This window comes from Sciurus vulgaris (assembly GCF_902686455.1).
Source record: "Sciurus vulgaris genome assembly, chromosome: 1".
Lineage (NCBI taxonomy): Eukaryota > Metazoa > Chordata > Mammalia > Rodentia > Sciuridae > Sciurus > Sciurus vulgaris.
In genome coordinates, this window is record NC_136461.1 from 116,968,416 (window position 1) to 116,981,584 (window position 13,169).

The following is a 13,169-nucleotide window of genomic DNA, read 5'->3' on the forward strand; positions in this document are numbered from 1 at the left end:
TGCCTGGGAGGCTGTTCTCGGACCACGACATTCCTGGGTTGGACAGAGTCAGCTTACAATGGCTTCTCCCTACTGCTGTTGCAGCCAAAGCCACCGCCTTTCCATAAGCCAGGCTGAGGGCCCAAGTCAGGGAACCTAGCACTACTTCCTGGCCTGAGTTCAAAGCACAGAGGCATTAAAAATAAATTTAAGCTCAAGAAAAGCTACTTTTTGGCTGGGTACAGTGGCACATGCCTGTAATTCCCAGCAACTCAGAAGACTGAGACAGGATTGCAAGTTCCAAGCCAGACTCAACAATTTACTGTGACCCTAAGCAACTTAGCAAGACCCTACCTCAAAATAAAAAATGAAAAGGACTGGGGACATGGCTCAGTGGTAAAGTGCCCTTGGGTTTGATCCCCAGTACCCTCCCCCCCCCAAAAAAAAAGCTAGTTCTTAAACAGAGAATGGACTAGAAATAGGCATAAGAGAGAGCTTTACAAGAACGATCAGTAAACTGGTCATGGTAGTGCATGCCTATAATCCCAACAACTCAGGAAACTGAGGCAGGAGGATCACAAGTTCAAGGTCAGCCTCAGCAACTTAGAAAGACGCTCTCAAAATAAAAAAAAAAAAAATAGGGATGGGGTTGTGGCTCAGTGGCAGAGTGCTTGCTTTGCCTGTGTGAAGGACTGGGTTTGATTCTCAGCACTGCATACAAATAAATTTAAAAAAAAAAAAGGCCTATCAACAACTTAAAAAGAAAAAAAAAAAAAGTCAGGCACAGTGGCACAGGCCTATAATCCCAGCAGCTCAGGACAAAAACAAAGAGCCTCAGCAAAAAGCAAGGTGTTAAGCAACTCAGTGAGACCCTGTTTCTAAATCAAATGCAAAACAGGGCTGGGGATGTGGCTCAGTATCCCTGAGGTCAATCCCTGGAACCCCCCAAAATAAATTTTAAAAATTAAAAAAATAAATAAAAAGGGCTGGTGATGTAGCTCAGTGGTAAAGTGCTCTTGAGTTCAATCCCTGGTACCAAAAATAAAAGAATGCTAAATAGATAGCAATCAGGACTCCCAGGGCATGAGAACAGCTGTTCCTCCATCTTCCTTAGCAGTGGAGAGAGCTAACAGGCAAGGAAGGGTTAGGAGAATAGGTGGTGACTGACAAGAACACTCAGAGGGAAAGAAGAGATTCATAAGGGGGCAGATAGCTGCATGGGAACAGACTCAACAGACCCACAAGCCTATGGCAAGGACTTAGCTTGCTTGCCCAGGAGTGGGAGCACTCAGGGCCTAAGCTCCTGCAACAACCTTTGCTCACCAGGCTGATGACAAAACAGATGAGTCAGTGTGTGGCAGTTGTTTTTATTAGAAAACCCCATTTGGTAAGCGCTTCCCTAACCCAGAAGAGAGACTGGGTAGCCTCTGAGTCCCACAGCTTTCATTTCATCTTTCACCCTCTTCTGAGAGAGGACGATAGGGGATGGGGGTGGTGTCAGGCAGTCTCCGAAGGGCCTCTCCTGGACCCCTGAGAGTTCATGTTGCCAGCGATATACCAACAGCACCTCGGTGGGGCCCCAGAGGGCCCTCTGGGCTCCAGGCTGGGGCTGAAGGCATTCCTGTTTGTATGGCTTCACAGTGGAACCACTGAGGCTCTCACAGACTCCCAGGCCTGGTCCTTCACTCTGGTTGAGAGCAGGGCAGAATCCAGGAGAAGGTGGCCAAGGGCGAAGAGAGAAGAGATTGCATTTGAGATCCCCTTTGGAGTCTGGAAAGCACCTGGTTTCTTGGGAGAGGAGGGCCGTGGAAGCCCCACTCAGTTCTTCTTGGTTTTGGGAGTGTCATATTTCCTCTTGCTGGAGTACCACAAGAGCAGGGGGATGCCGATAGATGGAAGGGTCATAACCCCGAAGGCTGCCCAGTCCAGCTGCGGAGGAAAACCAAGGTCTCGCTTAGAAGTCTGGATAAGCACACAGGAGAGGACAGGGAAGGAATGGGCCCAACAAGAAAAGGGAGTGGTCTAGCCCAGATTTTAAGCAGGACTTTGGCCAGGAAAGTTCTTCTGACCACCCTTGGTACAGAATGGCTCTCTGAACACCAATCCTTCAAGCTGTGAAACCAAAGTCCTCCAGACTGGCTTCCAGACAACATTCGAGAATGGAAATGCCCAGGTCTTGCCCCTAACAGTCAGGCCTCCTTTGACTTCCCTGCTTACACCTCAGGACCCTCTCCTCCATCCTCTCACCTCACTTCTGCCCTCTAACTTTAATAAATGACTTATCATTCCTGCATCACACCACGTCTTTCTTACATCCTGAGCTGCTCCTTCTTTTTAGAACACCTGCCCTTCCTAGCCTCTTCCTTGGATAAACCCTCTGTGGCTCTTGAAAACAGGTTCGATGTTCCTGCAGTGTGCTCCCCTGGCACCCTGCATGAAACCTCTCTCATAGCGTCTTCTCCACTTATTTTTTCGGTCCCATACGAGCCTGTATAATCTTTTAATGGGAGGGACTATGCCTTGATGGCCATGCCTTCCCAAAGCAAAGCGCAGAATAAGCATGTAGTTAGGAACTTTATAATTACTCACTGAATGAATGAATTTCCTCATTCAGTATTTTAGTCAAATCTTCAAAACATTCTCTCCTAGATGAAACCACAAAGTTCCAGCTTGATTTTCTCAATGCTCTATGACCCTTAATTTTATTTTATTTTTTAGCACTGGGGATGGAACCCAGGGGTGTTCTACCTCTGAGCTATATCCCCAGCTCTTTATTTTTGAGACAGGACCTGCTAAGTTACTGAGGATGGCCTCAAACTTGTGATCCTTCAGCCTCAGCCTCCTGAATTTGCTGGGATTACAGGTATGCACCACTGTGCCCAACACTCTATGACTCTTTATCTAACCAGATACTCTTTTAAACCTCCAAATAGACCAAGGACTCTAAGGCCAGGCTCTGCACCAGGTTGAGTAGAGAAAAGGCCAGTTCTATGGTTCTGGCAATAGAAATCTCATTAATGAAAATCTTGAAGCACGGTTAAATCAGGATGTTTGATGACTGTCTATATCAGATACCAAACAAACAAACCAACCAAAAAAAACCCAAAACAAGAACAACAACCACAAACCAGACAGGTAGGCTAACCAACAAATCTTTTAAGGAGACCAAGAGGTTCCAGAACCAAAAGAGTGTTCTCACACCAGGGGAATGAGAAAATATTAGAAAGCTTACAAAATGAGGCGAGAATCTTCTATCAAACTCCCGCTGAGCCAGGATCCCTCCCTGTCCAGGTGCACTGGTGGAGCCAACCTGAAAAGAAAGACATTAAGGCGATCTCCAAGTCAACTCATCTGAAGAAGGGAGCAGTCCCCTGCATCAGAGTCTTAGTTCCCAGAGTACCAAAAGAGTGCTTCAAGATGAGAAAGGGGTTGGAAAGGTGGCTCAGTGGCAGAGAACTTGCCTTGCATGTGTGGGGTCCTGGGTTCAACCCAAAAAAAAAAAAAAAAAAAAAAGGAAATGTATTTGAACTAGGGAAAGTCAGATGATTCTCTTAAATGTGTTGGAAAGAAGAGTAAATTAGGAGCCAGGAGACCTGAAAAGCACCACTGGAAAAGCATTTATTAAACAGGGTAGGCCAGGTATGCACCTGAAATGAAAGCTCAATTCTTCTGTCACAGCTTTAGACTCTGAAGAGTGAAACTGCTCACCACCACTGGCCCCCTCAGCAGGGCCAGATGTGCAATCATTTACTTATTCCTCAAACAAAAATACTCTTCTATAATTTACAGGGTTGACATGAGGCTCAAATGAAATAATGAGAATAATTCTGAAAAGTATAAAGCCCAACCCAAATGGACATGATGAGAAGAGGGCTGGGACTGGCTCACATTCCTCTGCTTTGAAGAGGAGGCCAAGAGCTTGAAGCACATTGCAAACAACTTTATTCTAAGATGGCAGCTGAGTCTTGGATTTTTGTATCTATTAACCCATCAAGTATCAGGCAGAACCAGAGTCCTGAAGTTGGTTCTGAAAACAGAACTGACACAAGATGTGAGAACATAGCTAAGATTACAAGAACATGGGTCCGTGTGGTTTATGAAAAGATGAAAAATTTGAAAGTGCTTTGACTGTTACAGAATTTTAGATTTCTTTTAGTTCCTTGGACAGACCATATATTTTACCTTCATATGTTTACAAAATTTATGATCTAAGATTTTTGGAACTGGGATAGTGTCCTAATCTTCTTGTTTTTTTCCACAGCCTAGCATGTTGCAAGGGCTCAAGAAATGTCTGTTGATCTTTACATGAGTCAATCAGATGACTGAGTTCCTGGCATCGAGGAGTTTATAATCAAATTGGGAAATGGGAAGGAGGGAAGATATTCACATAAGAAAGAAAACTACTGAAGTCAGGAAGTAACTAAAATTTTTGGCAGGGGCAAAAGGTACCAGGATTGAACCTGGGGCACTCTACCACTGAGCTACATCCCCAACCCTTTTTATTTTTTATTTTGAGACAGGGTCTCGCTAAATTGCTGAGGCTGACTTTAAACTTGCAATCCTCCTGCCTCAGCCTCCCAAGTCTCTGGGATTACAGGCGTGCATCACCACGTTCGATAGAAGGCAGAAACAAGGAGATACAGCTCAAAGTTGGATCTTGAGAAGACTTCAGCTAATGAAGTAGAGGAGAGAGTGTACTTTAAACAGAACAAAAGCAAAGAATAAGAACAAAGAAAGAGAATAAACAGTGAGGGGTGGAGGGAGTACAGGAAGGAGGTTGGACTAATTAGGATTGGGGTCTGTGTGGGTGGAGTGGGAGACAAAGCTGGAGAGACAGGACAAGAAGACTATTGGAGGACGTGCACGATGAGAACAGTGGAGCCTGTCAATAATCTGACAGTGGCTTAGAAGATAACAGTGGCTTAGAAAATTACCCAGCATGCCCTGGGTTCTTAGCACTGCAAACAATACAAAAACAAAAAATGACCAGAAAGGCAAGGACAGCAAAAAACTGGGCAGTAAATGACACATTCCAGATTAAAAGGAAAGCAGAAGGAACAAAGAGGAAGGAAATGTTATGGAACTCCTCTCCCATCCATTTCAGTTATTCTGTTCTAGATCGCTACAAATAGAATTATACTTCTTTAGGATGATACCAAGTTTCTGGTCAGTCTTAGCTCCTTCACAATTTAGGGGCTACTGTGGAGATTTTCTGTGGGGCAGGCAGATCTGTGAGTCCCATCCAGCTCGGCACCTGGGTAACTCACCACAACAGGACCATCTTCCTGGGCCAGGTAAGTAATTGTAGCTGAGGTGAAGTTGAAGTAACCAGCCTTGAGAGGACGCAGGACAACTGTATGTGAGACGTTGCTAGCACTGTTCCAAGAGTTAAGGAAGTGAAAAAAAAATAAAGCTAAGGTGGTAACAACCTTTCAGTTTGTACACTAAGTGCACCATTCCTAAAACAGTTGCTAACACGTGATTTCATATCTGCAATACTCCATAGGAATTAAAAAACAGACTTTCTAAAAAAGTCTAACGTGGTGTAACATGGTATCTTTGATAAATTTTAAGGAGTCCATGATACACTTACAATCAAGGTTTTTTTTTTTTTTTTTTGCCGTGCTGGGGATTGAACTCAGGGCCTTGTGCTACTATCAAGGTTTTTGAAGTAAACTTTTAAATATGTTACAGATGAAAAATTATACTCACTGAAGCTCACAGATAATCTTTTTTTTTTTTCTGGACCAGGGATTGAACTGAGGGGCGCTTAACCACTGAGCCTCATCCCCAGCCCTTTTTAATATTTTACTTAGAGACGGGTCTTGCTGAGTTGCTGAGGGTCTCAATAAGTTGCTGAGGCTGGCTTTGAACTCGAGATCCTCCTACCTTAGCCTCCCGAGCTGCTAGGATTACGGGTGTGCACCACCGTGCCCAGCTAATCTCACAGATAACCTTTCATCAACTATGACTATATGTGAATAGTCTTGAAAATACAAAAAACAGAAAACAAGAAAAAATACAAAGAGTACATTTACCCTCCTGAGAAAAATCTAAATACACTTTAATTCACAAGAGAAAAAAGGGCTGAGGATGTAGCTCAGTGACAGAGTACTTGCCTAGCATGCAACAAGTCCTGGGTTCAATCCCCAGTACCATGAAAGAGGGTGAGAGAGGGAGAAAGGGGGGGAGAGGGAGAGAGAGAGAGAGAGAGAGAGAGAGAGAGAGAGATGATGCATCTAATTCAATACTTAGGAAATAAATGGTAGACCAGAAAAAGAAACTCCTTGATTTAGAGACTTTAAAACGGTCACCCAAGTCCTCCATGCTAGCATCCCATTTAATTTCTTCCCTCCTTTCCTTCCCCTCTCTCTCTTTCTTTTTGCACTTAGGGATTGAATCCATAGGCATTCTACTACTGAGCTACATTTCCAGTCATTTTTATTTTTTGTTTACACAGGATCTTGCTAAGTTGTCCAGGCTGGGCTTCAACTTGTGCTCTTCCTGCCTCAGCCTCCTGAGTAGCTGGGATTATAGGCATGCACTACCCAGCCCAGATCTATTAAATGCCTTTTAAAACATCTTGGGGCTGGGGGTGATCATCTTAAATATCTATGCCTGGCCACAGACATTTTAGTAATTGTCTATAACCTTCCAATATAGTATGTTTCGGGCCTTACAACCTAAAACTTCAAGAACTCCCTTTCAGGTCTTCTCTAAATCACATTCACACAATTTACACTCGTCTCTCTTGCCTCATATTCCCAGTCTGCTTCAAGTACCCCTGATGCTTTGCAGGTAATGGCCCCCTTCCCCAGCCTTCATCACCCAGAGCCTAAAGGATACGGGGCAATCCGGTCCCATTTGACATTGAGCATACCGGAGACAATGCCAAAATCTTCTGGAGGGAAGGAATCATCAGATAATTCCACATCTAATGCGGCACTAAAAAACAGAGGAAACAAAAAAAAAAGTAAAGTTAATAAAATTAAGCCACTCAATCAACAATTAAATCTATGCTAAAAATTCAGAACTCAAAAAAGAGTCACATAATAATTTGAATCTGTGGCACTGAAAGATCTAGGTCGAGGAATAGATTCTACCACTCAGAAATACCAAAATATTCGAGTGTCTAGAAGGGAAAGGGCCCAAATTCATTCTTGTCTCAGTTTCTTCATGTGTAGTGGGGAGGGGTAGATGAGAGGATAAATATGGAAAAAAGATAAAGGGAATAAAATGGAAGAATGGCAACAAAAATGCACATGGGGGTAGTGAAAGGAGGAAGTTAAAACTCTGAACCTTTGAGGCAACAAAGGAGTGTACATTTTCTGTCCTCATCTTCTCCTCCTTGTTTCACAATTCTTGTGTCTTCTCTACTCTGAAACTCTTCCAACCTACAAACTGGAAGGTGGTGTTTTGCAGCTTAGGTAAAAATGTCCTCTACTTCCAAAAGTAGGCCCAGTAATATCTAATGCTGAAGATCTCACAAAGAGAAATTGATACTCACCAAGATGTTTCTTATGCCCATCTGAGAACTAAAAACCTTGAAAAGGGCCCCATCTGAAACCCTAGGTCCTCCTTACCTTGAACCAACATTGTAGATGTTGTACTGTAAGGTTAGGTCTCGCCCCTCCACCGCATATCTGTTCAGCAGGGATTTGGAGGCCAAAAGTCTGGCTCCTTCCTCGGCTTGAGTGACAGTTAATAAAGCCAACACCACAAATGTCAGCAGCCTCATCTTTGGAGAAAAAAGTAAAGTAAGTAGTCAAGCCAGTGGGTAAAGGCACCAAAATCAACCTGACAAAGCTCTTATAAGTCCGTCAAAGCTCTTCTGATCCCCTATCAAAGAAGCTGCCCCTTCCACAAAGTAGTCTGTAGGCCACCAGCGATGACCCACTGTTCAGACTCATCTCTGCCTGCAGCCCTGGAAAACCAGTACAAACACCAGCATTATCCACCGCCCTCTTCCTGAACCCCAGGTGCTCATCAACTGGAGGAGTGTTCTTAGTATAGAACAGAATAGGGTTTTCCTTGTGGTGTCTGATTTTGGCCGGCCTCAGATCTGCAGCAGCCTACCACTTTCCCTCACTCAGCGTTCCCCCACAGCTGCAGCCTTCCCGCAGCAACTCTCCTCCTCCACCCATCTCTGCTAGGATCCCACCGCTCGCTCACGGGATCTTCCCTAAGTCCTGTATTCCTCCCAGCCAGTCCATTCCCGGGATCCTGTTGCCCTCGTCCCCACATCCCTTCCTAGGTCCCTTGGGGGGTTCAGTTTGATCTGCCTCCTCCTCCCTCCAGTCAACCTCCCACTCCCTTCTGTCAAGGTTACACGTCCTCCCGCCGGTGCGCCCTCCCCGCGCGAACCCCCAGCTGCTGAGTGCTGTGCAGACACGAGACTATCACCACTCCCGCTGGAACTCCCTAAGCCTCTAGACTCACCGTGTGCATCCCAAATGCTTTTCGGGAGCCACCACGACCGGAAGAGAACGTCAGCACCCGAAAACCGGAAATAAGATTTAGCCGGAAACCCTGGTGCTCCGCCCAATGCCTTGTGGGAGTTGTAGTTCTTGGACAAGCCACGCTTTCTCTTTGTAGTGCCCGCCAGCCTCCAAGGATGTGAGGGCCGCAGGGGCAGTGTTCTGTGCGTCCTCCACGCTTTTTTTTTTTTTTTTTTTTTTCTTCTTTTTTCAGATTTACTTATTTTTTTCCCGGCACTTGGGATTGAACTCAGGAGAGCTTTATCACTGAACTATATCGCCAGTCCTTTTCATTTTATATTTTAAGACAGGGTCTTGCTAACTTTCTCATACTGGCCTCAAACTTGTGATCCTCCTGCCTCAGCCTCCAGAGTGGATGGGATTACAGGTGTGCGCAATCTCACTCGGCCTCACGCTTTTACTCTGTCCTTTTCAGTGTGGCTTTTCAAGCTAGTTTATTACTACTGTTTGTGACCAGCACCTGATTAGGGGCTTTTAGAAAATAGCAAACCTAGAGATTTGGATCATCTATTCTATGTACTGTCAAACTAAGAATTACAGAAAGCTATTCCTATTAGCATTCTTCCTATTACCAGGTGAGGAAATTAGTCATCATGCTACATCTAGCAAGTCACCAAACCCTGAGCTTTATTTAGAAGCCCTTTGAAGTGTCAAAAAAATAGTCCTTTTTTTTCTCCATTCCCACTACAACTACTTTAATTCGTGCTCATTACTCTATGCTGGTTTTACTTAAGTGGTCTTCCTGTCTTATGTCTTTTCTTGTGCTTTTCAATCAGTTCACAGCAAACTTCTCCAAATTGCATTTTTGAAAGTAGACCCCAGGTTTGGGGAATGGATAGTGAAGTTAGGCAGCGATGAATTCAAGTCCCAATTCTGTCACTTACTGGGTAACTAACCTTGAAACAAATGTTACTTACATAACACCTTGGTTCCCAAGTCTGTAAAATGAGAAAATTACAGTACTTTCAAAAGGTCAGAGGATCAACTAAGATCCCGTATATAAAACTCTGGGTTGAGTGAAGAATAATCCTAGCTACTTGGGAGCCTAAGGTAGGAGGATCACTTGAGCCCAGGAATTTGAGGCCAACCTGGCAACATGGTGGGACCCTGTCTCTAAAAACAAGCAAAAATTCTTAGTACAGTGCCTTGCAAATAATATGCACTCGATAAACGGTAACTATCAGAATTAATATCACTCTGTGTCTCCATTGTAGCAATACTGCATTCAATACACATTTATTAATCACCTACTTTGTGCCTGACTTTGCTCTAGGTAGTGGAGAATAGAGTAATGTATGAGACAGATACGGGTTCTACTTTCTGAGGGCTTACATTCTTGTGGGAATAGTGCACATCACCTGTATTTGTTTGAATATTTGTCTTCCCATTCCCCATCTCCCAGATGGGAGATCCCTGATGGCAGGTTGTCCATCTTCCACACAACTTCTAATGGTCTGACTTCACACCTTTGTGTGTGACTTGTCTGAAATGCCTTACTGTCCCTCTTTCCCGTCCAAATCCAGCTCTTCTTTCAGGACCCTGTTACATTCTCATCCCCTCTAGGAGCCTTCCTTGACTTTGATTAAACTTCTATAACACCACAGTTTAATGTTGTCTTCTAATTGTTCCTAGTTTTGCTTTGTTTTATTGGTACTGGAGAATTGAACCCAGGGCCACTTAACCACTGAGTCACATCCCCAGACATCTTTTAAATTTTATTTTGAGACAGGGTCTCACTAAGTTGCTCAGGGCCTCACTAAGTTGCTGAGGCTGGCTTCGAACGGGTGATCCTCCTGCCTCAGCCTCCTGAGCTGCTAGGATTACAGGCATGTGCAACTGTGCCTGGCTCATTTCTAGTATTAAAAATGTATCCTTCTGGGGTTGTAGCTCACCTAGCACATGTGAGTTGCTGGGTTCATTCCTAAGTACCACATAAAAAATAAATAAAGGTATTGTGTCCATCTACAACAACAACAAAAAATTTAAATATCCTAAAGATTAGCTCCTATTTCTCTAGTACACAATTTATCCAAAGACCCTACAGTAAGGCTGAGCACATAGGAGCTCTCAAGAAATGCCTGCTGATTGGAGGAATTTTTATTTCTTTCCAAAGATTGCCTTCTCATATCAATTTCTCTAGGATTAGAAAATTGTGAAGTGAGGGTGTTCTTGTTTCCCAGATTAAATTTTACCCAGAAGGAATATATCTTCAGTTTACTATCCAGATACCCTACAAAATAGCCTCTTATGAATTCAGAAGAGAAACATTTTATCCAGTCATGGTGGTACAAGCCTTTAATTCTAGTGACTCAGGAGACTGAGGCAGAGGGATTGCCAAATTTAAATTGCTGTAAATCCCCAGCAATTTACAGAGGCCCTAAGCAACTTAGTGAGGCCCTGTCTCAAAATAAAAAGATACAGGTAAATAAAGAAGCTTAGGGATGTTGCTCAATGGAAGAGTGCCTTGAATTCAGTCCCTACTACCACAAAACAAAACAACACAACAAAAAACTTCATCCTTGCTTTGACCACTTACACACTGACCCTTCTGCTACCTCTTCCCCATACATTGAATCACTTGTTCATTCCTGAGTCAAATGTTTGTTGGAACATTTAACATACATTGTTTTTTCTGGTGCTAGGGGTTGAACACAGATAGGACCCTTTACATGCTAAGTACCCACTTTACCACTGAGCTAGACCATCAGGCTGGAGCATTCATTCTTTTTTTTTTGGTGGTGCTGGGGATACGAACCCTGGCCCTTTGCACATGCTAGGCAAGCACTCTACAAAGTGAGCTATATCCTCAGTGGAGCATTCATTTTTTTGAGATATGTGTCAAGCACTGTGATCATCACTGTGAGAGCTACAAAGACAGAATATGGTATCTGCCCTCAGAGAATTCAGAACCTAGCAATGGGAATGAGATATAGTCATTTGTGACTGTAATGAAAAGGCCAGCTGGTCATTACATGCCCATAATCCTAGAAACAAAAAGATTTTTAAAAAATATCAATAGCTTGCACTAAACCAAAAGTCTAAAGCTGGGTCTGGTAGTGCACATGTGCAATAGCATCTCTGGAGGCAAAAGCAGGAGAGTACAAGTTCAAGGCCAGCCTGGGCGATTTAGTGAGACCCTGCCTCAAAATAAAAAATAAAAAGGGCCGAGGATGTGGTTTAGTGGGTTCAATCCCCAATAGGGAATGGAGAGGTAAATGATATGTTAAGCACTACTCACAAAATAACAATAGTGGCAACAATTCGGTGACTTCCTGTTGTCAGTAGACTTAAATCCATTCCTTTGTCTGGTGGTTGAGACCCTTCACTGTGATCCCTGTTTCCCTCTAGTCAAACAGACCACTTTCCCTCTTGCCTACTTTCTCACTTTTTTATTTTGTTTTGGTTGGGGGGATTGAATCTAGGGGTGTTCTCTCACTGAGCCACATCCCCAGCTTTTTTTTTTTTTTTTAAGACGGGGTCTCACTGTATTGTTCAGGTTGGCCTTGAACTTGTGATCCTCCTGCCTCAGACTCCAGAGTTGCTGGAATTGCAGGTGTGCACCACCAAGACCAGCTTTAGACTTTTGGTTAGTGCAAGCTATTGATATTTTTTAAAAAATATTCATCAACCACATACTATCAAAGGCCCTGTGCTGTTTTCTGAGTAAACAAATAGGTATTAGACATACCACTTGGAAGTTTCTAATCTGCTGGGGAAGAGAGATAAACAGATGTCTTGACACTATCCTAGGTGCTGACGGAGGTTAGCCTGTGATTTCCCTATCTGAGGTTTGTTTTTTCCTTCTTTCTCCTCCTCCTCCTTCTCATAGGGATAAAACCAGGGACGCTCTCCCACTGAACTGCATCCCAAGCCCATTTTGCTTTTCAAATTTTTAAAAAATTGTTTTTATTAGCTGTTGATGTTGATGTTATTTATTTGCCTGCGGTGCTGAGAATTGAACCTCATACATGCTGGCAAGCGCTCTACCACTGAGCCATAAGCCCAACCCCCGCTTTTTAAATTTTTTAAAAATATTTTTTAATTAGTTGTTGATGAACCTTTTATTTATTTGTATGCAGTGCTGAGAATTGAACCCAGTGCCTCACACATGCTAGGCAAGTACTCTGAGCCACAATCCTAGCCCCACTGTTTTTTTAAATTTATTTTTATTGTAAACAAATGGGATACATGTTGTTTCAGTTTGTACCTGGAGTAACAGCATACCATTTGCATATTCATATATTTACATAGAGTAATGATGTTTGATTCATACCGTTATTTTTTTCCCCCCCCCCCCACCTCTCTTTTTCCTCTATACAGTCCCTCCTTCCTCCATTCTTGCCCCCCTCCCACCCCCCATTAAGCGTCATCATCCGCTTATCAGTGAGATCATTCCTCTTTTGGATTTTTGAGATTGGCTTATCTCACTTAGCATGATAGATATTCTCCAATTTCATCCATTTGCCTTCAAATGCCATAATTTTATTATTCTGTATAGTTGAGTAATATTCCATTGTGTGTGTATGTATGTATGTATATATATATATATATATATATATATATATATATATATATACCACAGTTTCTTTATTCATTCATCAATTGAAGGGCATCTAGGTTGGTTCCATAGTCTGGCTATTGTGAATTGAGCCACTATGAACATTGATGTCCAGCCCCACTTTTAAAACTTTT

The 13,169-nt window shown here is 43.2% G+C and overlaps 2 protein-coding genes across 2 annotated transcripts in view; one reads left to right on the forward strand and one right to left on the reverse strand.

The window, feature by feature from the left end:
• The window catches only part of RXFP4 (relaxin family peptide/INSL5 receptor 4), a 101,182-nt gene that overhangs the window by 62,766 nt on the left and 25,247 nt on the right, over positions 1-13,169 (forward strand). The window lies entirely within an intron of this gene.
• Positions 1,327-8,475, reverse strand: SSR2 (signal sequence receptor subunit 2). The gene is made up of 6 exons (XM_079104983.1): positions 8,419-8,475; positions 7,563-7,717; positions 6,826-6,924; positions 5,247-5,355; positions 3,212-3,289; positions 1,327-1,908 (listed from the first exon to the last, which is right to left on the reverse strand). Exons 1-6 carry the CDS (start codon positions 8,425-8,427, stop codon positions 1,798-1,800), a joined length of 561 nt encoding a protein of 186 aa, XP_078961109.1. The 5' UTR covers positions 8,428-8,475; the 3' UTR covers positions 1,327-1,797.